General features: G+C 37.8%; 1 protein-coding gene and 1 long non-coding RNA gene across 4 annotated transcripts in view; one reads left to right on the forward strand and one right to left on the reverse strand.

The window, feature by feature from the left end:
- Positions 1–26162, forward strand: part of SLC30A4 (solute carrier family 30 member 4) — a 55920-nt gene that overhangs the window by 3135 nt on the left and 26623 nt on the right. For 2 of the 3 annotated variants that reach the window (XM_060418649.1, XM_004010647.6), the window contains exons 1-3: positions 5307–5454; positions 5566–6070; positions 15428–15574. In XM_060418649.1, the coding sequence (XP_060274632.1) occupies positions 5680–6070; positions 15428–15574 (538 nt within the window). In that variant the 5' untranslated portion in view covers positions 5307–5454; positions 5566–5679. Of the gene's footprint in view, positions 1–5306; positions 5455–5565; positions 6071–15427; positions 15575–26162 lie in introns of those variants that run through there. The other variant, XM_060418650.1, reaches the window with a different exon arrangement.
- LOC106991282 (uncharacterized) overlaps positions 17248–26162 on the reverse strand; it is a 39214-nt gene continuing 30299 nt past the window's right edge. Inside the window, exon 4 of the long non-coding RNA XR_003589922.3 lies at positions 17248–21410. This is a non-coding gene — a long non-coding RNA (uncharacterized LOC106991282). The remainder of the gene's footprint in view (positions 21411–26162) is intronic.

Genomic DNA, 26162 nt, shown 5'->3' on the forward strand with positions numbered 1-26162 from the left:
TGAGTATAATGTCAGCTACTAAGGGCACACAGAGCCTAGGCGAGAAATACAGTAATTGTAACAGTGAAATATATGTGGTAGTGATCAAGAGGTCTAAGTGAGTCAAAACATGTTTAATAAACCAAAAATGGAGTGTAGCAATCCTAAGAAGGATATCGGATGACCAGCATTCGCCTGTACCCTTGGTTTGCAATTTGATTTAGATGGCGTGGTCTTTAATAGTTCTCACTAGCAAAATAGGTTAAGTGGATGTTTCACATTCAAAATCTCGTTGGATTCTTACAGTGTCGCTATGAAACAGGTAGGACAAGTTTTATTTTCCACTATTAACACACAAGAAAATGAGCTTAACAGTAGTATGCTGCTAGAGATCACAGTGAATAGATGGCAAAATTAGAAGCTGAAACTAAGTTTTCCAAATTGCACCCTCATCTTCAAGTTCCCCCAGCCCAGCCATAACCTCCAAACTCCAGGACTGATGCGCTCAGTTCTTTCTACATATATACTTTTTTTTAAGTTGATATGTTGTATTTTTATTTTTATTCAGTTCAAGAATTTTTTTTTTTTTTTTTTTTGGCAAAGCAGCATGCAGTCTCTTAGTTCCCCAACCAGGGGTCAAACCTGAGCCCTCTTACAGTGGAAGAGCCAAGTGGTGAGTCTCAACTACTGGACTAGAGGGAAATCCTATGCTTAGTTCTTAAATTACTGTCCCAGCTGGGACCTCCTATTCCCTTTTATTTCAGCCAGACATGATTAGAGAAATCCATAGAAATATTTAATTTAAAAATTTTTTATTATTTTTTTTACTTTATTCTACTTTACAATACTGTATTGGTTCTGCCATACATCAACATGAATCCGCCACGGGTGTACATGAGTTCCCAATCCTGAACCCCCCTCCCACCTCCCTCCCCATGCCGTCTCTCTGGGTCATCCCAGCGCACCAGCCCCAAGCATCCTGTATTCTGCATCGAACCTAGACTGGTGATTCGTTTCTTACATGATATTATACATGTTTCAATGCCATTATCCCAAATCATCCCCCTCTCCCTCTCCCACAGAGTCCAAAAGACTGTTCTATACATATGTGTTAGTATACTGTACTGGTGTTTTTCTTTCTGGCTTACTTCACTCTGTATAATTGGCTCCAGTTTCATCCACCTCATTAGAACTGATTCAAATGTATTCTTTTTAATGGCTGAGTAATACTCCATTGTGTATATGTACCACAGCTTTCTTGTCCATTCATCAAAGATATGAAAACTACGAACTTGTTTGAAAGTAGGTTTGGCTCACAGGTTGGTGAAATGGTAGATGGTCTCTAGAGCCAGAGATCTTATCTCTTCCCTGGCCAAGAAGGCAACTGCTGTCCCCAGGTAATCTGTTTCTGTTATTTCTTCTACCTGGAGGAGAGGTTAAACTGAATCTCCAGCCACTGTGTTACTGAGTAATCCACAGAAAGATGAAAGCATTATCTTCACCAGAGTTGTATATCACATCACTAACTCTTGTTCATACCTATCCAACAGCTTTCATCCCCTCCTAAAAAAGGTAAGGGAACACATTCCAAAAACATCCTATAGGAACTTCCTACAGCCACATACTCCAACAGACAAAAGAGTTCTCAGGATGAGGATATGCAGCATTTGAACCTGTCAGCTAAGTAGATGAAGCACCTTTTCTACATTTCAATTTAAAAAAAAAACAAAACAAACCTTCCATTCCCAAACAGGATTTCACAGGACAATGCAGAGGTCTCAAATTGTTGGCAAATTTTTGATGTATGAAACAGAGATCTATCCTAACATATCCCAAGAATTCTAGATATTTTTCTGCAGATTTTTCAGTTTTTGTGCAGAAAGAAACCAAGGAGGACAGTGTAGAGTGATAGTTAAGAGCTTGAGCTCTGAAACCAAACTGATCTGGAATTGAGTTCCTGCTCTGTTTGCAGCATGACTCTGGCCAAGTTACCTAATCTCCCTGAGATTCTATGTCTTCATCTACTTAAAAAATAGTAATCACTGGCATTGATAGAGTACTTACTATGTGCTAGGAACTAAGTATGCTAAGTTTTACATGCTCTATATGCATTAATCCTTATTAAGCCCTGTGAAGCAGGTATGATTATCACTCCCACTTCATAGGTAAGAAAATTGAAGCACGAAGAGGTTAAACAGTTCACCAGAGATTATATGACTCTAAGTGGTGAAACCAGGATGCAAACACAAGCAGTCTGACTCCCACATCCATGCTTTGTATCACTAGTGATTGTATCCTAACGATGCTGTAAGTATTAAATAAACTCAGGTAAATCAGATCCCTTGTCTAGTGCCTGACACATAAACAAGCCTTAATTAAATGTTAGCTGTAGTATTATTTTTAGCACTGCCATTTGTTCCAAGAGATATTTGGGCCAGAAAACAGGTTTTAACATAGGATATTTTGCATCTATTCCAGTTAACTGCCCTGAGATATGTGTCCTGAAATTGAATTGACCGGCCTCTGCTATTTTCTAAACCATCTGTATGTTATAGGTTACCTGGTTAAGAGACAAGCTAAATGGCTGACAACTTTTTCCATTTGCCCGGGCAAAGTATTAAGAAGTATTAAGTCTCATATAAAAGAATGGCATACTGACCAAGAGCTAGGATACTTGCAGGAAGCGCTCCGCTTATAAATGGGTTGTGTTTCAAAAGCTGACTTATCTATTGTTATAAACTCTGAATATGTAGATATAAGGTTGAAAATTGTAGTTACCTTCCAAGACTATTCACAGAAATCTATTTATTTAGCCCCCTTTAAAGTTCAATGATAGAAATCATGCCACTAACTCAAGGCAGGCCTAGGAACAAGAGTCCATGTGATAAAAGAATAAGAAAGGTGTCTTTTCTGGAACAGAGGAAAGTTGATATCTACTATATTAGTCATCTATTGCTGTGTAACAACTTACCCCAAAACTTTCCATATTTTAGCTCTTCCCAACAAAGTTTACTGCAAATATCAAAAACAAACAAAACACATGCTCTTGCCTCATCTTGTTTTTAAAAACATCTATCTCCATTCCTTAATGGAATCCCATTTGCAAAATTTTTATTAAAGAGTGATCACATTCCTGAAATATTTTATTCATTTGTTATTTCTCATTAGTAAGATTTCAGGCAATATAACAAACTAAAAGTACTAACAACAAATAAACTACTCCCAGTCTGGATGGATTAATATTAGAATTAAGGGAGCAACCTTCAGGAAAATTTCTTCCTTCTGTTGATAACGACCGAGGTCCCCTGGTTATTAAATACTCTGGGTCTAGGGAACTAGGGGATCGCTAATCCAGTTTTCCTAATCTGACTCCCATGACTGTAGTTCTATAGGAATATCGTGGGCATTCAAAGGTGAGTTGCACCTGAGACATGCAAGATTCTAAAATGTCATCTGGATCTTCAGAGGAAAATGATGTTTATATGACTTTTTATTGTATTTTCTGTAACTTAAAATGTGGTAATTCATATAGATTGTTGTTAAAATACATTTATAAACACTGGATTAATGGGAGTTTGCACTACAATTCAAGTCCAAGTAGAAGCTAGGGTCTTGATCTGTGAGTTCTCCTAACAGTGCTGTTGTTTTAATCTTATTTTAGTCTGAAACTCATTTGAGAATATGATGAAGGCTAACAGACTTACTCAAGAAAATTCATATACCCACAAAATTTTGCATGTAGTTTTAAGGCCTCCAAATCCCCTAAGACTCACCTGGAGAATCGCCAGAGAAGCAGAAGGTGGGGCTTATTGTCATTTCATTTTGTCATTAAAATTAGATCTAAATTAGAAGCTACTAATAAAAACTTAATTCTTTTTAAACCATGTTGTTAAATAGAATCAACAGCCAGTACAGATTCTTTTACAGTAAGTTTGCCACTTACAAACGAATTCCATTCTGGGAGCATGTCTGCAAGTCCAATTTGTTCCAACAAAGTTAGCCTAGGTACCTAACTAACACAATGGGCTCTATAGTACTGTACTGAAATAGGTTTATAATACTTCATAATACTTTTTACACAAATAATGCATAAAAACAAACACAAAAATAAACATTTTTAATCTCATAGTACCTTTAAAAGTACAGTAGTACAGTACAACAGCTGGCATACAGGGGTTGGCACTGAGTGAGGGGTTGGCACTGAGTGAGGAGTTGGCAAGAAGAGTTACTGACTGGAGGGAGAGGAGGTGGGAGCTGATAGTGCTGAAGGATTGTCAGCATCAGGAGATGGAGGGCAAATTTCACTCACACCTGACATTAATGGCACAGGTTCTGATTCCTTGCTGGATTCAAGTCTATCTACATTCTTGAAAAAAAAAAAAAAATCCAGTGATGTCTGGGTAGTACTATATACCAGCTACATCATGGCTGCTTTTAAACTTGCTTCCGGACATCTTGAGCTTAAAATAAAGATACTGTAGCACTATATATAGTATTGTACAGTAAAGTACACAGAAGCACAACCACTTCTAGAGCATGCACATATATGATAATGTATGCCAGACGCGTGAACTAACCTATGTGATTAGACGGCGGGAAAGCATGGAAAGCATGTTCGCATCTTTAAAAGTTCACATCTTTGACCGGTCACAACTTGAAGGTTGGTATGTAGGGGACTCACCGCACTATATATAGTTCCTGTGCTTGGGTTTAGTCCGTACTGTAAATACCTTGGCGGCAAAAGGAACCTGATAGGGAACACACAGATAATACATATTTGCTGATAAACAACAGTAAATATAAAGCAGGACACTGAACTGTTTACGACCACAAGCCTTGCCCTCTCCAAGCTGATCTGACTGTGCAGCAAACTTTGCTAACCTGCCAGACAGGCAGCAACTCTAATGGCAGAAAAGCTGCTCAATTTAGCAAGAAAGGGTTACATTTTCCTGTCGCCAAGCATCCGAAACCAAGATCTCAATCAAAGATTCTCTAGGCCGTCCTTCAGCGGAGCGAACTGCCTGCAGCAACGCCCAACCTCGGGTGGGCGGGACCGTAGAAATCTACCCACTTAGCCCGAGGATTCCAGCTCTCTCCGACCTCGCGGCCTCGAGAAGTGGAGAGCCGGGTGAGGGGCGGGCGACGCGGCGCGCGCCCCTGCCCTGCCCCGCCCCTCGTGTGAGCCTCTGCCCGGCGCGCCAGGCCTGCGTGTCCTCGCGCCCACCCCTCCCTGGCGCGGCTCGTCCGCGGCCGCTCCAGCGCACGCGCGCGGCTTCGCGCAGGGCGGGGAGAGGCGGCGGCCGCGGGCGCCCGGCCCCGAACCTGTCAGACTCGGGAACCCGGCCTGGAGCTGCGGGCGCTGCAGGCTCGAGGACCGCCCCGCTCCTTCGCGGCCCCGGGCCGAGATGCGCGAGCCGGCCCCGCGGAGCCGGCCGGGGCGGGGAGATGAGCGGCGGCCCGGCAGCGGCACCCCAGGTAGAGCGCTGCCCCCTTTCGGAGCTCCGGCGCCCCCCGCCGCCCCGGGCTTCGGAACTTGTGGGCTCTGTCGGGCTGCCTTTAATTTATAATGTGCTTCGTTTCCCACAGAATGAGGAGGGACGCGCCGCAGTGCCACTGGGAACTGGCTTTCGAGTGAAGTAGGAGTCGCCGGCCGCCCGCCTGCACCCAGCCGCTCGGCGCCGCGGCCGCTCAGCCAGTGCTATGGCCGGATCCGGCGTGTGGAAGCGCCTCAAATCAATGCTGCGGAAGGATGATGCGCCGCTGTTCTTAAATGACACCAGCGCCTTTGACTTCTCGGACGAGGTGGTCGACGAGGGGCTTTCTCGGTTTAACAAACTTCGAGTTGTGGTGGCCGACGATGGTTCCGAAGCCCCAGAAAGGCCTGCTAACGGGGCGCACACGGCCCTCCAGGCCGACGATGACTCCTTGCTGGACCAGGACTTACCCTTGGCCAACAGTCAGCTGAGTTTGAAGGCGGACCCCTGTGACAACTGCAGCAAGCAGAGAGAGTTGTTGAAGCAGAGAAAGGTGAAAACCAGATTGACCATTGCTGCCGTTCTTTACTTGCTTTTCATGATTGGAGAGCTTGTAGGTGAGTTGTGTTGCCAACTCACTTCCCACTTACCTTGCCTACTGCTTTGGGGTTTAAACTTGCTTTTTAGGAAGCTTGTTATTTATCAAGATACTGATCTGGTGATGTGCCGAGGCCTCACAAACTGCAGATCAGCCTAGGTACTAAAGTTATCTTTGCAGGCATGGGTGCATTTGGTGACTTTCCAAAGCTAACTTTTGACATTTTCTAGTTCTCTGAACACCATGTCATCTACTGTAAAGTTAAGGACATTTTCTTCATTATATATCATGTAACTTCCTGTTTCAGAAAAAAAAATCTCATAAAACACTAGGTTAATTTTTGCAACGTTTAAAATAGTAAATTATTCTAAAATTACTTAGAAAAATAACATTTTACTATGTGAAGGGACCTTACTGAACACCTGCTCCACCTTTTTTAAGAGTTCTGAGGGCACAGAGGCTAAATAGATTATGAAGACACTTAAGTAAGTGAAGATCTACCATCCCGTTGTCTTGATTTTTTTCCCTCTGCCATTGAATTTAGTGGTTGTTTACTATTTCCTTTTGTATTTATATCCAGGAAATTTGCATAGGTAAATACTACTAACTAACCTCAAAGTTTTTCATTTTAAGGAGGATCTGAAAGTCAGATGTCTTCCCCAGATTTTATGAATTTGGCTTTTTCACTTTTTAATTATTCAAGTAATGCAGTTTTACTATGAAATACATTCTCCATTTAGAGATTAATTTCAGAGTCACATAAGTATAACTGCTAACTTCTCTAAGTGATCATTGATAAAGTGACATTAAAGAAAGGAGACTATTCTCTTGTGTTCTCCTTTTTTATATTTTTCCACACCCTGGGGCTTCTGGGATCTTAGCTCCTGGACCAGGGACTGAACTTCTGAGGTAATCGGAACCACTGGACTGCCAGGGAATTCCCTCCTGTGTTCTCTTAATGAAGAACCATGATGAGAACAGAGAAAGCCATCTGGATTTAAGATGCTGGCTGGGGATTACGTGCAGAAAAATTATGTACATTTCCTAAATCGTTTCATACCACTCCTCCCCAGTGCTCACTTCACCCATGCTAACCTTCTTTCTCCCTTTGACTCACAAAGCTCTTTTCCTGCCCATAACACCTTCAAACTGACTGGCCCCTCTACACCAGTGGCTTTCAAACTTTTTTGATCTCACTGTAGTAAGATACACGCTTAACATAGTGACCTATGTAGGCATGCATGCATACATATGTAAGTATGTTCAGACACATACACATATGTATAAATATATGTATAATTAAAACAAAAGTTGCATGTCATGTGATGTGTTCTGTTTTTTCAATTATGGTCCAGCCCATAATTGATTTCATGGTCTATGAATGGGTCACAGCCCACAATTTGAAAAACACAACTTTGTATGGACTGCCTTTTCCCAAAACATTCTAGGATGACTTCTTGTAATTATGTCTCATCTCAAAAGATACCTCTTAGAGACCTTTCTGACTGCCTGTAGGTCTTTTCTCCCCTGTTCCTTCCCCGACTTTAAAAGCCCTCAGACTGTCTTGCTTGTATATTCACTTGTTTAGTATCAGTGTCCACTGTAATATAAGCTCAGTTACCAGCACACAGCACAATGACTAGCAAAGAGTATACATTCAATAAATTTTTGTTTAATTAATAATTACTGTTTGAGAATTATAAATGTTTACACTGTAAAGAAAGGAGTAGAAGCTGAGATCAGATAAGGTATGCTCTCACACTGAGTCAGTGATGCCCAAATTCACATGAATATGGAGCCATTCAGTTAATATTTAATATTTGAAGTTAAATCACATTTAATCAAAATTTCCCCCTTAAAATTAGAGTTTACACCTATTAAAAATTACTAGGATATAACTGCCCTGACATTTTTTAAGCTTCTTACTTGGTAAATGATGTTTTGCGAAAGCTGCAATAAGCATTTCTTTTCAAATACTAACTTGATTTTGAAGTATGAAAATCTTGTCAAACACTGTAGAGGTACTAGTACTTAGAATAGACATTAATATTATTCAGAATGTTACATAGAATTAAATTGTAAACAGAGCATTTATTATAATGTGTCAAAAGCACTTAGAAATAAAACATCTTATGTAGAAAGTATGGAGTAATTTTTAAAATGAAATAATTTAAAAATCTGAAAGAGGAGACTTGATTTTGAATCTTGGGTTTGCCCTGAGATGTTAGGAAAGGTCAGTTCTTTCCATTCAGCAAGTATTTCTTGGTATACTTACTATGTACCAGGCAGTGTGCTGTGGTGTTCCAGATATACAATGGAGAACAAAACTATTATGATCCCTACTATCTAAAACACTTAATCTAATGTTTGGAGGACATTATGTCCTCCTGTAATGGAGGACACAGATGTTAAACATGCAAGTAAATTTAAAATGCAAGAGGTTTTAAGTACTGTGAAGAAAAAGAACAAGATACTATAGGACATAGTAATCAATAGGACATGGTTTATGTATGAGCCAGATACAGTTAAACCAAAAAAGAATATTAGGAGTTATTTAAGAAAAGGGAATGGAGGAGGACTTTTTTTGCAAGCAAAGAGAACAGCAAGTTCAAAAGTCCTAAAACCATCAGTTCTTTACGAGGACCTAAAAAGACCAGTTGGCCAGAATATAGTGAGAGGGAAAGAGGTAGGGGGCCCAGATCAAGTAGGTCCTGACAGACCATTTTAAATGAGTCTGTTCTTTAATTCTAAGTACAATGGGGAGCCAGTGATGGCTTCTGAGTAGAGACTGACATGATAGGATTTACTTTTTTAAAAGATAACTCTGACTCATATGGAGAGTGGATTGGCTGGTACAAGAGCAGAAGCAAGTATATTTTCACAGAAGTCCCAGTAGGAAGTGATTATGACTTGAAATAGAGTGGATGGAGAAAAATACACTGATTGAGAAACATTCTAGAGGTAACTGTGGCAAAATGGCTAATAAGGTGAACGTGAGAGTTGATGGGAGAGCAATATCAGGAATGATTCTGAAATTTCGTACCTAACCTGCTGAGTATATGGAAATGTGTATCATTTATGAAGCAGGGAAGGGAGAAAATACAGAACAGGATTTAAGCATGGGCTCAAGGGTTTTAGACATGTTAAGTATTACATGTATGTGAAATAGCCATGTAAAAATGTCTAGTGACCTATTATATGTAAGTCTGCCATTCAGAAGGGAGGTCAAGGTAGATGCCATAGGAACAGGAAAAATTATCTAGAGAACCCAAGTCTTGAGGAACTACAACTTTATAAGTCAGGCAGAAGGCAAACAAGTATCCCAGAACTGAAGAAAAGAGTATTTCAAATTGGAAATAAATAAGTTAAAGCTGCTGAGAGGCCCAATAAGATGAGAACTAAAATATCCTTTGAATTTAGTATTAGTTACTGACTGCTCTAACAGCTGCATGGGAGTGAAAAAGATATATGTGGATATATATATATATATACACACACACACATATATATACATATATCCACATACATATATGGAATATATATATATTATTTCCACACAGATGGGGAAAACTGGAAAGGAGACAATAGCAACACAAACTAGAACGGAATCATGTAAAAGACGTAACTATATTAATAGGCCCAAGAAAGCCAATTCCTAAACAAGCAGTGGGGAAAACCAAGACCCAATCCAGTTTATGCTAGTGCATCAGAAACACCTAGATAACTTGTTAAAACACAAATTGCTGGACCAGAGTTCCTAATTAAGTAGTTCCGGGGTAGAATTTTCTAACAAGTTCCCAGGAGATGCTGATGCTGCTGATCCTGAGTACTACAATTGAGAACTGCACTAGAGAATACTAAGCAGGACTAGAATTGGTTGCATCAGGTACCCCTCTAAGTGGGTAAAGAGGAAGGCTAAAATAAGGAAAGTTTATGAAAATGTGTTTAAGAGCAGTCAGATATAACAATATAATAATAGAATAAGTATCCATAGAGATAAAATGAGATCATGAATCTATGAAACAAGAATAGGCTACTCTTAAAAAGAAATTCAGAGTAGAAAAAAATATTTTGAATAATAAAAACATTAAAATATTTTTTAACTCCAAACAAATTAGATGGTGAATTAAGATAGTCTCTTACAGAATAGAGCAGAGAGATAGAAGATCATGGGGGAAGAAAGGCAAGAAAACTAGTATATGAGTTCAAGTTCCAAATAATAGGGGCTTGGGGAATAGAGAAAGCATAAGAAAGAAATCATCAGCAACATAGTTTAAGAAATTTCCCAAGAACTGACGGGTATATAATTACAGACAGAGTCAATAAAAGCCCAAATTGGATGAAAATAATACCACACCGAGGTACGTCACTGTAAAATTTCAGAAGACTTATTTATTGCTTCAGGCAACTGGTGTGTTCAACAACTGTCTCTGATTGTTTTCGACAAACAATCACTGTGGTTTGCACCAGGGCCAAGTTCCAAGTCAAGTCAAATAAAAAGAACCTTACAAGTATAGTCTCTGAGGGAATCACCAAACAGGTCAAATAATGACAATTTCCTGGCGGTGGGGCTTTTAATGACCTCTAACTCCATCCAGGATGTCTCTGGTGGCTCAGATGGTAAAGAATCTGCCTGCAATGCAGGAGACCCAGGTTCAGTCCCCAGGAGAAGAAAATGGCAACCCACTCCAGTATTCTTTCCTGGAGAATCCCATGGACAGAGGAGCCTGGCTGGCTACAGTTCATGGAGTCACAAAGGATGAGACACAACTGAGGGACTAACACTTTCACTTTGAACTCCATCCTATTCCCTACAGTGGCTGCCAGGCTGAGGTTTTCACTGTGCTCACTGCTTGTTAGTTTCCAAGGCTACCATGGAATTGAAGAGGGAGAGACTGGGTATAAAGCAAGTTAAAATGCCACAGAGCTACTGAGATTCTTATCAAGGTTGAGGCTTTTCCTTGAATAAATGCTACCTTTATCAGCCTTTGTTTAATTAATGTGCATAGTTTTCAGAAAGCTAGTTTGAACCATTTTTGCCCGTGTTCCATGCCTTGTATGTAGGAGATGATTTTCAGAGGTCCTTACTCTGCTTTCTTTGGTGGTGATCACCACATGTGGCTCTTTAGGCTAACTAAAATAAATTCAGTCCCTTAGTTGCTCTAGCCATATTTCAAATGCTCAAAAGCCACATGTGACTAGCGGCTACTCCACTGGCCAGCGCTGATAAAATATTTCCATCATCTCAGTTTTATTGGACAGTGTGGCTTTAAGGTATTATCCTCGTTTTATAGATGAGTAAATTGAAGCTCAAAAATGAGTAAGTAACTTGCTCAAAGTCTCAGATTTCAAAGTCCTGGAAGCCTGGCATGTTGCAGTCCATGGGGTTGCAAAGAGTTGGACACGACCCAGCAACTGAACTAAACTGATGGTATTAACCACCAAGCAATATTTTCTCTCAGTGATTTCCAGCTTTTTCATGTCAGGGAAAACATATAAAAATGGTATTTGTATAGACAACACTGGGATAAATGGATGTGTCTACAAGATCATCAGCCCCACTTCTGCTGCTCTTGGCTCTGCACACCCATCTCAGGAAAGGGGAATCAACAGCTCAGCACATTTTAAGTGTCACAACATCCTGATCATGAAGTTCTGCAGTACACTATAACAGTAATTCTCATAGTGTGGTTTCAAAACCAGAAGCATCAATGGCGACCTAGGAACATGTTCAGTTCAGTTCAGTCGCTCAGTCGTGTCCAACTCTTTGCCACCCCATGAATTGCAGCATGCCAGGCCTCCCTGTCCATCACCATCTCCCGGAGTTCACTCAGATTCACGTCCATCAAGTCAGTGATGCCATCCAGCCATCTCATCCTCGGTCGTCCCCTTCTCCTCCTGCCCCCAATCCCTCCCAGCATCAGAGTCTTTTCCAATGAGTCAGCTCTGCACATGAGGTTGCCAAAGTACTGGAGTTTCAGCTTTAGCATCATTCCTTCCAAAGAAATCCCAGAGTTGATCGCCTTCAGAATAGACTGGTTGGATCTCCTTGCAGTTCAAGGGACTCTAAAGAGTCTTCTCCAACACCACAGTTCAAAAGCATCAATTCTTCAGCGCTCAGCCTTCTTCACAGTCCAACTCTCACATCCATACATGACCACTGGAAAAACCATAGCCTTGACTAGACGGACCTTAGTCGGCAAAGTAATGTCTCTGTTTTTCAATATGTTTTTCAATATGCTATCTAGGTTGGTCATACCTTTTCTTCCAAGGAGTAAGCGTCTTTTAATTTCATGGCTGCAATCACCATCTGCAGTGATTTTGGAGCCCCAAAAAATAAAGTCTGACACTGTTTCCACTGTTTCCCCATCTATTTCCCATGAAGTGATGGGACTGGATGCCATGATCTTTGTTTTCTGAATGTTGAGCTCTAAACCAACTTTTTCACTCTCCTCTTTCACTTTCATCAACAGGCTTTTTAGTTTCTCTTCACTTTCTGCCATAAGGGTGGTGTCATCTGCATATCTGAGGTTATTGATAGTTCTCCCGGCAATCTTGATTCCAGCTTGTGTTTCTTCCAGGCCAGCATTTCTCATGATGTACTCTGCATAGAAGTTAAATAAGCAGGGTGACAATATACAGCCTTGATGTACTCCTTTTCCTATTTGAAACCAGTCTGTTGTTCCATGTCCAGTTCTAACTGTTGCTTCCTGACCTGCATACAGATTTCTCAAGAGGCAGGTCAGATGGTCTGGTATTCCCATCTCTTTCAGAATTTTTCACAGTTTATTGTGGTCCACACAGTCAAAGGCTTTGGCATAGTCAATAAAGCAGAAATAGATGTTTTTCTGGAGCTCTCTTGCTTTTTCCATGATCCAGCAGATGTTGGCAATTTGATCTCTGGTTCCTCTGCCTGTTCTAAAATGAGCTTGAACATCAGGGAGTTCACGGTTCACGTATTGCTGAAGCCTGGCTTGGAGAATTTTGAGCATTACTTTACTAGCATGTGAGATGAGTGCAATTGTGCAGTAGTTTGAGCAATCTTTGGCATTGCCTTTCTTTGGGATTGGAATGAAAACTGACCTTTTCCAGTCCTGTGGCCACTGCTGAGTTTTCCAAATTTGCTGGCATATTGAGTACAGCATTTTCACAACATCATCTTTCAGGATTTGAAATAGTTCAACTGGAATTCTATCACCTCCACTAGCTTTGTTCGTAGTGATGCTTTCTAAGGCCCACTTGACTTCACATTCCAGGATGTCTGGCTCTAGATGAGTGATCACACCATCATGATTATCTGGGTCATGAAGATCTTTTTTGTACAGTTCTTCTGTGTATGGATGTGAGAGTTGGACTGTGAAGAAGGCTGAGCGAGATCCAACCAGTCCATTCTGAAGGAGATCAACCCTGGGATTTCTTTGGAAGGAATGATGCTAAAGCTGAAACTCCAGTATTTTAGCCACCTCATGCAAAGAGTTGACTCATTGGAAAAGACTCTGATGCTGGGAGGGATTGGGGGCAGGAGGAGAAGGGGATGACAGAGGATGAGATGGCTGGATGGCATCACGGACTCGATGGATGTGAGTCTGAGTGAACTCCAGGAGTTGGTGATGGACAGGGAGGCATGGCATGCTGCGATTCATGGGGCCACAAAGAGTTGGACACGACTGAGCAACCGAACTGAACTGAACTGAACTGAACTACTCGCAAAAAAGCATGTAGAGAAAAACTGTCAAAGTATGAGAATCTTTTATTGATTAGCCAAAATTAAGAAAAGCCTCCCTGAGAGATGAAATTCGGTCTGCCAGAAGTGAATTTTCACAGTGAATTTTGAAATAAATCCCTGGTGGCAAGATTTCTTCCTTGAATGCAAACAGAACTCAGATTTTAAGAACATTATTTTTAATGCTAAAATATTTGGGGATGAAAATATTAAAGCTTTTCAAACTATTACCAGGGTATTGATAATTAGGAGATTTTTACATTTTTTAAAAATAATAAATAACATTATAATTGAAATCCAAATGCACAAAATTTTGCCACATTTCTGCTTGATCCCTTAGCATTGACTTGTAGAAGTAATAGATAAAATGCACACATTTCTAAAAAAATATTCCTGACCTAAATTATTCAAACACTTTTCAGAAATATCTTTCTGACCCAAGTTAGCATCACCACAAAGACCTTCTTACAGAAACTTTCCAAGACGTGGGCATGAATATTTTAAAAGGCTTCCTAATATTAGTTGAAAATGGTACTTCTTGTTATTTATTCTAAAAGAGTTTGATTGCAAATTAAGTTGAACATGTTAGAAATGTAAATTCTCAGGCCTCATCCAGATCTACTGAATTAGAAATTCTGGGAGTGGGGTCAAGAAGTCCGTAGTTTAACAAACCTTCCAGGTAATTGTGATATACATACAAGCTTGAAAACTGTATAATAAAAATTTATTCTCTTAATGGTGATAGGAAAATTGGTTGACCATAATGGAACTAAATAATAATAATAAATAGTGTACATATATTATGTGTGTATATATATACATATATATAATAAATATATTTATATATACAGACACAGACATACACACCCAAATATATGAAATATATACATTATTATTATTTACTGGAAAACCAGTACAAAAGAATTGTATTCTAAATGACATCTTTTATCCCTCTATTAGGAGACACTGCTATTTATATCTAAGAGAATTAGTTATTTTTTATCTTTTGTTTTGAACTATTGAATATCTTATGAATTTCTTTAGTTTATGTTCAAACCCTCCCAAATTAGTGAATTCCTACCTTTTGTTCAGCTTTATTATGATATTTAGATATGGTGGTTATTAAGTTCACTAACACACTTAGCCGTAAAGAATATGACCCAGGTATGATCCCTGGGTCATGAAGATCCCCTGAAGCAGGACATGGGAACCCACCCTAGGACTCTTGCCTACAGAATCCAATGGACAGAGAAGCCTGGCAGGCTGCAGTCGATAGGGTCGCACGGAGTTGGAATCAACTGAAGCAACTAAGTGGCAGCAGCAGAATTAGTAGGTTGAGTAAAAGCTGAAGTGCTAAAACATAAAACTTATCTTGTGTTAGCCCCCCTTTAGTGCCTCTTAACTTTTTTAAGGTCATTGATTCCTCAGAGAATGTTTCTAGAAATGGACAGTCTCACCAGAAAAACATATATGTATAGTTAATGTTTTACATAAAATTTCAGGATACTTTGACTTAATTGTAATAGGATAAGTATTTAGTTAACTTTAGTTATAAGTTCATGTTTTGTAGAATATTGTATATTTGGGGTTTGATTGCTTATGTTTGTTATTTTAATTAACTTATTCCTTCTTTCCTGTCACCCTTACTCTAAGGTGGATACATTGCAAATAGCCTAGCAATCATGACTGATGCACTTCATATGTTAACTGACCTAAGTGCCATCATATTGACCCTGCTTGCTTTGTGGCTGTCTTCAAAATCACCAACCAAAAGGTTCACTTTTGGATTTCATCGCTTGGGTAAGTAATTGGGCATTTCTTTATTTATAACATTTTATAGTAAAAATCACAATGAACTATATAACCTTTGATTAACTAAAGTCTTTCTGGTGATAGCCTGTTAGAACAAAGCAAATAAACAGAAAAATAGGAACACCTCCAAATTCATTATGTGTTATGCATTGGCTTAGGAAATAAAGCTATTCAGATATATATCTTCAGATATATATCTTCCAGGGTACATTCAGATATATATCTTCCAGGGTACATTCAGTTCATTCAGCTAAATAGCTTACACATGTAAAATTACATGGTAATCAGGTACTTCGCTGGCAGTCCAGTGGTTAGAACTCTGTGCTTCCACTACAGGGGGCACAGGTTTGATCCCTGGTCAGGGAACTGACCTGCATGCCATGGCACAGCCAAAAGAAAAAACTTATATGATGATCATTAATCTTCAAATGTTGTTCCCTGTGTCCTGAAGATGTTAACAGAAAAAAAGTTTACCTTCAGTTTACTGAACCAAGCAGAACTATATATATGTATTTAATTCATCAATGAGTGTTAACTTCTTTCTTTCACCTCAGGCTTTCCAATCAAAGCTACTGTAGTCCAGGTTTGGGGCACTACTGTAATTTGTATAACACACTGTATTGCTGACCTTCACTGTGGCCATTAACTGTAAATACAGCAAAGATTCTCTGCTTGACCAAACCTCCTGAATCATCTCCCAAGCCCATCTGTGTTCTTTCTTGTAAACTCTAGTTTTAGCAAGAACCTTGCCAAGCCAATTTAACAGAAACCCCATTCTCAATATTCGATGGGTTATCCCCAGGTGATGTCTCATCGCCCTGGTTTTCAATAAGACTTCCTATACCAATCTTTAATAAAGTCTTTAATAAAGTCTTCTTTAATAAAGTCTTCTTTAATAAAGTCTTCTTTACTATGGTTTAACAAGTGTCATTGAATTTTTTTCTTTAACAATGCACACATATTTTATTTTCCTATTTTGAATAAATATTCAATTAAAAGAAGTTAAAATCATATATTGTTATCCACACAACTCTTCTTCTTGCTTGTTTTTTAAAATTTTTACTTATTTTTAAAATACATATAGAACAGTCACTTGAATATGAAGTGCCATATGACCAATTTTTGCATTTGCTTAGAACCTAAAAATTGACATTTAAGTAGCTTCAGCAAAACTGGTCTTAAAGAACCAGAATTAACATCTTTTGTAGAGACGTTGACACTTTGGGCTAATATATTAATCAGTATCTCCCCTTCTTTGTTACTTTTTAGCTTAATCTTAACATGTAGGTCTCATATAATTTAATAGTTGAGTCTTCTGGTGTAAAACTTGACGTTGTACATGAATGGCTGTATTCCAAGTAGCTATCCAGGTCATAACTTAGGGAAATTATCTGGCATCCCCGTATCTCAGCATCCTTGGCTGCTGTACAAGAGAGGTAAAGCCCTGAATGAGGTCTTTCTGTTATTTGTTAAGCCAATGCATAACACATAATGCATTTGGATGTGTTCCTAAAAAAACTCCCACTGCTAACTGACACATTATACATCCATTTGTTTACTGATTGCCTTGGGGTTTGTAAACAGCTTCAAAATTATTCTCAAACTTTAATCTTTGTGTGATGTAAACTCTTGCAATTTAAGATCAGAACTCAAACACAGCATCATGGAATGGGGATTTTTATTTTCTAAAGAGAATATATTCATTTTAGATTGTAGATCCCTTGCAATTCTAATGAAAACAGTGGAATTCTCCTCTAGAAACATGCAGTAACATAGAAGGTTCTACAAATGATAAATTAAGAACACATAATCATGGAAATTCTGTTAAATGTCAAAGAAGTATTTATTATTTATTTGGTTGTAGATTACAAGCACTATGGAAAGATGAAAGAAAAAAGAACTGACTGGTTCTATTGTATTTCTGTATATTTCTATAGAAAGTCAAATTTTTCCCTTTACTTAAAAGTACTAGTTCAAGATGGTGGACTAGAAATCAGCATTTGAGACGGGAAATACATTTCAACAGGAAATGCAGAGTACCAAAACAACAAAGAAAAGCAAATGGTTGGGTTACCAACAAACAGGAAATTTCTGGAAGTCAGAAGGTAGATGGGAGTGGGTTGAAGAAAGAAACAAGCCAAGGAACAGCAGCCTAGAGTATGTTTGGGCAGGAACTGGATCAGCCTAATGGAACTCCAGAGAAGACTCAGGGACAGAAATGGCAGAAGTGAGAAAGAGGGCTTAAACAAGATTAACTGAATGGCTATAAATGGGAAACTGCTGCTACTAGTCAGTCCACTATGTCCCTACTTTCTGCCCATCCCCACCTCCCCTCAGGCAGTCTGCATTTCTCTCCGTGTGAACACCAAATAGTTCTTCCAGAATGAAACTGAGCCAAATGTTTGGAGAAAGCTGAGGCTTTTAGTGTGAATGTTGATGCTCCAAAATAAATATTTTTCATCCTAGAATTCAGGGTTCTGCAGCGTTAGAGTTTGGGTCCCCACATACTCACGCTAAAAGTAATACACTTGTCTTAGTCTGCCCTCTATACCCCTTATTCATACCTATTTTAAATAGTTCTATATTATCCTTCCAGCATTTACTTTTTGCATAGTCCTGTCCTTCTACCCTAAATGTGAACAGACCAAGAATCTTTTAGGAAGTGAGAAAAACCAGCAGCATGAAAGAAAGTTTAAAAAAAAAAAAACTAACAAAAATTTGTCCTACCTGAAAAAGAGGTGACTTAAGAAACAGAGGAAAATGTTTTAAATTACCTTATTAATACTCAGTATAGTAAAACAGTAAAATATTTTTAAAAAAACATATAAAAAAAGCTCTCTGAAATTGAAATATTACAAAAAATGTTTTCAATAGGACTAGAAAATATAATCAAGAAAGTCCTCCATAAAGACAAATGCCATATGATAATATTTATAGATGAGAGCTAAAATATGATATAAATCAACCCATCTATGAAACAAACAGACTCACAGATATAGAGAACAGATTTGTAGTTGCCAAAGGGGATGAGGGAGTGGGGGGTGGGTAGGGGAGAGACAGAATGGGAGTTTGGGATTAGCAAAGGCAAACTATTATATAATAGGGTGAATAAACAAGATTCTACTCTATAGCACAGGGAATGACACTAAATATCCTATGAGTAACTATAATAGAAAAGAATATTAAAAAGAATATATATAATTGAGTCACTTTGCCGAAGAAGTTTACAAACATTGTAAATCAACTACAGTAAAAATTTTAAACAATAGTAAAAAAGAAAAAAAGTCTCCCAGAATACAGAACAAAAATAAAAACAGGAAGAAGTTTAAAACTATAAAAGAATGATCTGGAAAGTCTGAAGTATACTATTAAAAACCTCAGAAAAAGAGACTTAAAAAATAAAAAGGAGTGACTGCTTCAGGATTATAGAGTTTCTTTTTGGGGCTGATGAGCATGTTCTGGAATTAATGGTACTTGTTGCACAATCTGTGCATATACGAAAACCCTCTGAATTGTCCACTTCAAAATTGTTAAAGTGGTAAATTTTGTTATTTGAATTTTATCTAAATTTAAGGAAGAGGATTGTTGTAATACAGATAGGTGAGTATTTTCCAGAGCTAAGGGGGGAATCACACCCTCACACTGGAAGGGCCTCTTGAGATCTTTTTCTTCTTTGTATTCCAAAATCTTACAAGGATATATATAGATAAGAACTTATTTCACTTATTCTGCTCTTTGAAGTAATGAAAGAAAAACTTATGATGATCTGAGGAGGATTAAAAAGGCAACAAAGGTATGTAGAACTGAACAAAGCTATAAACTGAAGCAGTGGCTGTCCTCATGTGCTATAAAATTCCACAGCTTCACAAGTAATCTAAGTTCTCTAGGGGAGGGTGTGTTTACGTTGGACGCATTTAGAGAGCATGGCTCTTAATAACCTCTCAACCACCAAGACTTGGGGATTCAGGTCCTAAAGAACGGTTCGGAAGGAATTCCCCCTGAGAAACTTCTTGTTGGTTACTGTGCTGTTGAATTTTGTTTTGCTTTGATGGCATGGGTGATCGGAGTTGGATTTTTCTTTGTTGTTTTACTTTGTATATATGTAAAACTGTCACAGAAGTAAAAAATTAATTTTTAAAAGAAAAGATTTACTCAGAGAAGCCTTGCTTTCATCCTGTCCCCTCCAACCCATCCTTCTGCCCTACTCCTAATTAGCAACCATTTTAATTACTTTCTGTCTGACCTTCTAGCATTTCCTTTTGAAAGTATAAGAAAAAAAAATATGTATGTATGTTCATATGCATCTCCTCACGACCCTTTCTTATGCAAAGGCAGCATACTGGAGGTGTATGTCTATGGAGAAGGGTTAGATATTAGTATCATACCCTAAATTTATTTTCGTTTTCTCGTAACACTTTATACATGTCTAATAGCATTTATCACATTTTTATAGATATTTTTATGAGACAGTGTCTCCTTCTAGACCATGAATTAAGTAGGGACAAGAACATAAAATACAAAAGTCTATGGCTCTGGCACTAACAAGTGCTGTATAAGTTATCATTAATCAGATTGTTACATAGTCAAAGCTGAGTAAATATGGATATGAAAACTGAAACAGATAATCTAGTGATCCTTAAATCATTTGTTTTCAAAGTTAAACCGACTTCCAAACTGAGAGTAGGAGAATTTTTTAAATTTTGGGACAAAACTGTTTGGGACTTGAAAGCATTTATCTATAATTCTGAATCAGTTTATACTCACAAACTCTAAAAATTTATTTGGTCAGTAACATAGCTGAGTTGTGTAGCCTGGCTTATAGGTCCTTCAGACTAATTAAGAAACTAGTCAGAAGGGAATTTCTTCTCCTTGTCTTAGTCAGGGGCTGATCCCACATCTGAGATCTGCTCTTTCACTAGCTGTATGACCTTTGGGAGAATGACTTAACTATGGGTTTCTACTGTAAAATAGAGATGATAGTACTTTTATTGCAGAATTGTAAAAAAAAAAAAAAGACATAGTTAAGGTAGTATAAGTTCCTAACATGATACCTGGCGCAGAGTAAATTCTCACTAAAAGTTAGTGTCAGCCTTCTTTTCCTTCCTTCTTCTGCCAGTTTATCATCTTATCCAGACTTTTCTTATCTCTCAAAATGCTCCATGCTTCAAAACCGCCTGCTTCCCCCCACCCCAATCAAAATTCTTATTTTCTTAGCAAAACTATCTCAGCCAGGTAGTAGGAGAAAAGTAACATGATTCACCCTCATGATTAACAATTTTTAAAGATGTGCTTTATAACTTAGGTCTTTAGTAACATTTGGGGCAGTATATACAAAGTTTCTTTTAGCAAAAATCGTTCTCAGTCAAGGCCAGAGAGGTAGTTTCTGATCTGAGGGGTAAGCCCAACTGGCTGTTGCAGGAGTCAGTTCCATTCTGTTGGTGCTTTCTTTCCTTCATGTGAACTCACAGATTGTATAAAATCATTCAGGTTTGTCTTTTCCTTTTTCTTTTTTTTCTTTCTTTCTTACATTTCAGTGAGTTACAATGGCAGCTCTTTTGTGAGAAGATATGTGAGTTATTTTTAAATGCCTGGATTTATTTGACTCTGGATATGCCATCTTATTCTGGGCGTTAATAAAACTTAGAACTTCATGAAGCCACACTGTAGAAATCCCACAAATCCTTAAGAGGAATAGCATTATGTCTCAGGGGACATGCTATTCCAAAGTAGTGGGGGAGCTTTCTGCTTTTATCCTTCTCTGTGGATTATGAATGTAGTTGACTTTATTTATTTGGCCTTTCTTCCAGTTCTTGGGCTGAAGAGTCTGCAAGAATTAGATAAAGATAGTGACCATGTGGAAGGACTGTAATAAGCAGAGTTGTCTGTATTTGGAATGAAAAGCAAGATTAACTTTGGTAAAGCAGATCTCAGCCTAGGTTAACTGTGAAGTGACAGTGCAGGAGTCTTTTGTAGCAGTATGTCATTCTACTGAGCAGAGACCTTGCAGACCTGACTAGATGATGGTTGTCCTGAGGTAGGTATATGCTTATAATGCTATTCTACATAGTTTATTTTTCCCCTGATACGTACTAAAGGAACAGAAAGTATTCAGCTAAAAAAATTTCTTCCCCTATACATGCAGCCAAAAAAAAAAAAAAAGAAACCCATCTCTTCTCCCTGGTGATTCATTTCAACAACTTCCTCCCACCCCTGACAAGAGTTATGCCTATTTGTCATGTTCACATCTTAAGCGCTAATTTATACCACATTAACATATTAGGGGAAAGTATAGGTACATGCTAAAAATGGGAGTTTTTACGGAGACAGGTATAAGACAGCAGTCAACACTGGATAGCCAAAAAGTCGACTTTCGAGCACTGGGCACTGTGGGTGTGGGGGAGAGGGAGTGGTACGAAGGCAGAAAACAGGAGGTGATTTAGAGTAGGAAGTGAGAGGATCCGAAGATACAGACTTTGCGGTTTAGGTTTCCAGGTGGCAACTGTGGGCCCCTGAAATCCTATGTGATGTCTTTGTCCTGAGTTCATCCTCACCTGCGGATGAGATAAAATACTAGTTTGGAAGTCCTAGGCAAATCCAGTACAGCCCACTGCTTTTCCTTCTTTTTCCTTCCTATCTGCTTTTAGAAGAACGTAGAAAAGAAAAATAGCATAAAAGGAAATGGAAGAGACTGTATCTCCACTCTCCTTCCCTATTCTTTTTTGTAGGCCTCTGAAACCTGAACTTCAGATGTTTGCTATTTAAGTTTGAGTCAGTAGAGAGACAATGTGTATGCCTGAAGGGAGATATACATTATTGGCATCATAGCAAAGATAACGGTTATGACAGGCCAGTACATCTGGGCAGCAATCATAAAAAAGCAAATATGCTTGGGTTGAGTGTGGTTTACATAGTTGAAGAAGATTGTTACTCATTCACTGAATAGGTGCTCAAAAGTTCCTGTTGAATGAGTAATATTATAGGGTGGGGAAACACAATAAATATATACACAAGCACAACATAATCATCAATTGTACTAAATGTTGTAAAGAGAAAGAATAAGGTAGTATGATGGAGAATAACTGAGGATATCAGAGAAGGACTCAGTATTTTTCATATGAATCTTGAAAACCTCTAGTTTTGGCAATTTATTTGCATGTGCTCTCAGTCACCCAGTTGTATCCAACTCTTTTGAGACTCCATGGACTGCGACCAGCAAGGCTCCTCTGTTCATGGAATTTTCCAAGCAAGAATACTGGAGTGGGTTGCCATTTCCTACTCCAGGGGATCTTCCTGACCTAGGGATCAAACCTGCATCTCTTGTATCTCCTACATTGGCAGATGGGTTCTTTACCACTGTACCAACTGGGAAACCCTTTGGCAATTTACAGATGTGTTAAAATGTACAATAAACATTTTTAATTTATTATAGTACTATCAAAACTTGATAATCATCTGTATTTTGTTCCATTTAATTTTTGCTCTTACTATTTATTAGCTTTTTGAATCAAAACTGTTTATCCTCTGTATGTGAAATTTAGGGTATATTTTGGTCTTTGTTAGATCATTGATCATAATAAGCATTTGTGTTTCAGCTGAATGAAATGACCCAAGAGAATGTTACAAAATACATATTCATTCATCTTACTCCATCCTCCAATGCTACCATTCAGCCAAGTAGAGTGATACAACTATTTGTGTGTAGAATAAAGTAGCAAATTATGTTAGAACTACTATAAAATAGGTTTTCTAGAATTTCCATAAAAATCTCTTTCAAGAGTTTACTTATGCTAAATTTCCGTTTTGTCTAGTTTATCTAAGACGAATAGGATAGTAACTTTCACAAAAACTAGGGTTTCAATTGTGAAAGTTCCTGAGTCTCCTTTAGAAAATGAAAAATCCATATGTTGTATACTCTTGGAAGACTTTAATGTATGTTATGTGACCAAATACCAACCCAGGGCAACAGGGCAAGAATGAGAAGATTGGAGCAAGTCATAATTTGGTTGTTGATTGAAAGCTTCCTTCTCTCTCAAATGTGGGAGAAAACAATATCTTGCCTGCATTTATCTGCATTCCATCGTATTTAAAATACTATGAAAAATTTTTTAATAATTAGGTCTATTCATGATATTTCACCAAAGTTTAATTTATTCACAGTGAAAGAACTTTTTGTTCATTTTATCAGAATGATCATACGTCTACTATTAGAAATTTCAGTTATATATGTTTCCTGTGCCTTATACTTCTCAATTATAAATCTCAGCCCGAAAAATATACTCAAAATTTAGTTTCTTTTTTGCATTTATCAGTGCTCTGTTTAGAAAACATTTTGACAGATCATTAGAATAAAAAAATAACAGAAGAATTCTTTCCTTTTCACCAGGGAAACTAAATATGAGGCATATTCCTATTAATTACTGAATAAGCCACATCTTTGGTAACAGTATCCTATATATGTCATTTTGGGAATTTCTAGGAATCAGCTGAATTCCATTACTCTTAACTATGGGCAGGCATTAGGGTCCTTTGTGCTGCTCATGTGGGTGAAAGCTGTGTGGTGGAAAACTGAGTTTTCGGATGCAAGGGCCTCGGGCCTTCTCAGGTGGGAATCCTCCTTCTCAAGAACATTATGCTTTAGTTTGACTTTCATTTTACTTTATTTTGAATATGGTTTTGCCTTGTCTGAAAGTTCACAAAAAGATAATTCTCAGTGTTTAGGAAAATGATCACTGAGATGTGGGTATTGCCACATTTTAACTTGCTTGCAAGCTCTCTTGCTCTCTCCAGATAACAGTGTGTCTGAAATATTGCATGGGACATACTTATATGCAAAAATTGGTTGTTTACCTGAAATGCAGATTTAACTGGGCATCCAGTATTTTATCTGGAAGACCTCCTAGGGTCACAATATATCTTACCATCCAAAAGACAAAGACACTTCTGAGAGTGAAATGGAACACTGTTAGTAATTATGACAGGATAACAGGCATAAATTGGGGCTATCTGGGAAAACAGGAAAGTATGGCCAACCTAATTGCAAGGTGTTTTGAAAGAATTTTCAATTACTGATTTTAGATCTTTATAAGCAATCACATCTCTATGTCATTAACTTGTATAACTGTTAATCTTTACAAAATGTACTGCTTTATAATTTCATGTTAAAAATTTGATTTGGTTACCCTTAAAACTATGGTGTCCTAACTGTTAGCTAGCTTCAATCTGGACACATGATTAAAGTTCTTTTTTTTTTTTTTTCCGGAAGAGTTTGAGAAGGATTGGTATTTTTTAAATACCAATATTAAAGAGAGTTAAAGTTCTATTTCTTCGTGAGTAAAATGAGGAGCCAACCACTAGTACCTGAGATTTTACAGTTCAAAATTTTTTATTCTTTCTTTCTTTCTATATGTATATTTTGCCATCAGTGATTATAATTTAACAAGAAATTCTGTATGTTTTCAGTCTTATATTTGGCTTAATTCTTTTCTTTTAACCTATTCTTGTTTTTCGGGATTTAGTAAATAACCTATTGTTCATATTTAGCTTAACCTTCTTAATTGTATATATACACTTTTATCTTTCCTTACTCAGCCTAACTAACTTCATTCTACAGATCCATCCATAAATACGTGAGTACATACTACATGCCAGCCTTTCTGCTGAGTGCTACAGTAAATGTGACCTGGAATGTAAAGTAGGCATATCCTTAAGGGGCTTAGAGCCTAGACTTGATATAGTAGTGTATTTTAGATTACACTAAAATCTTTGTGTATTTCAGTTGGTTTTTTCTCTTTCTTATTGCAGTGTCTCCTTTAAAGTATGATAATTAGTATGTCAGGAATAGGTAAATCATAGTTTTAAATAGGGGTTGTTATGTTTTTTGTCTTATTCTAACATCTGTTGATCCACAGAATTTTAGAGTTTTGGCTACATTAATGAGATGTCTTTGGGGAAACAGCTTATTTTACTGCTAGATAGTTTTCTGTGTTGCAGTTTATGAGGTGGAATAAAAATGTATCAAAGTCCAATATACTGGAACTGCCTGGGACCTTTGAGCAATAAGTTGACCCAGATAACAATTTTCCAGGTTGTTTTAACTTATAACACTTAAAGGTTTAATATTTGATTTCTTAAGAAAAATTTTATATATTTTCTTTCTGTTATTGTTCTGAGTGTCAACACTAGTTTTATGTAATAATTATTTTTAAATGTACTTTACATTGCCCTATTTTGATAATTTTAAGAAGATATAAAATTATTTCTACTTCTTACTCACATGGTGGAAAGCATATATAGTGGAACATTATCCCTGTCTCCTAGCCACCCATTTCCTTCACAATCTGTTTTTATCAGTATTTTGTATAGTCTTCCAGAGTTTGCATGTACAGATCATTATTATATATTCTCTTTCTTTTGGCACAAATGCTAACATATCATGTATACTGTTGTGTACTTTTCTTTTTTCACATAGATGATTCCTTATTACAACATTAAGAGCTCAATGCTTTTTTTCAGCTGCATAATATTCCATGCTATAAGGCTCCTACTAATCACTTCTTTTATTGTTTTCACTTATTTG

The sequence above is a fragment of the Ovis aries genome, chromosome 7, assembly GCF_016772045.2.
Source record: "Ovis aries strain OAR_USU_Benz2616 breed Rambouillet chromosome 7, ARS-UI_Ramb_v3.0, whole genome shotgun sequence".
In the NCBI taxonomy this organism is placed as follows: domain Eukaryota; kingdom Metazoa; phylum Chordata; class Mammalia; order Artiodactyla; family Bovidae; genus Ovis; species Ovis aries.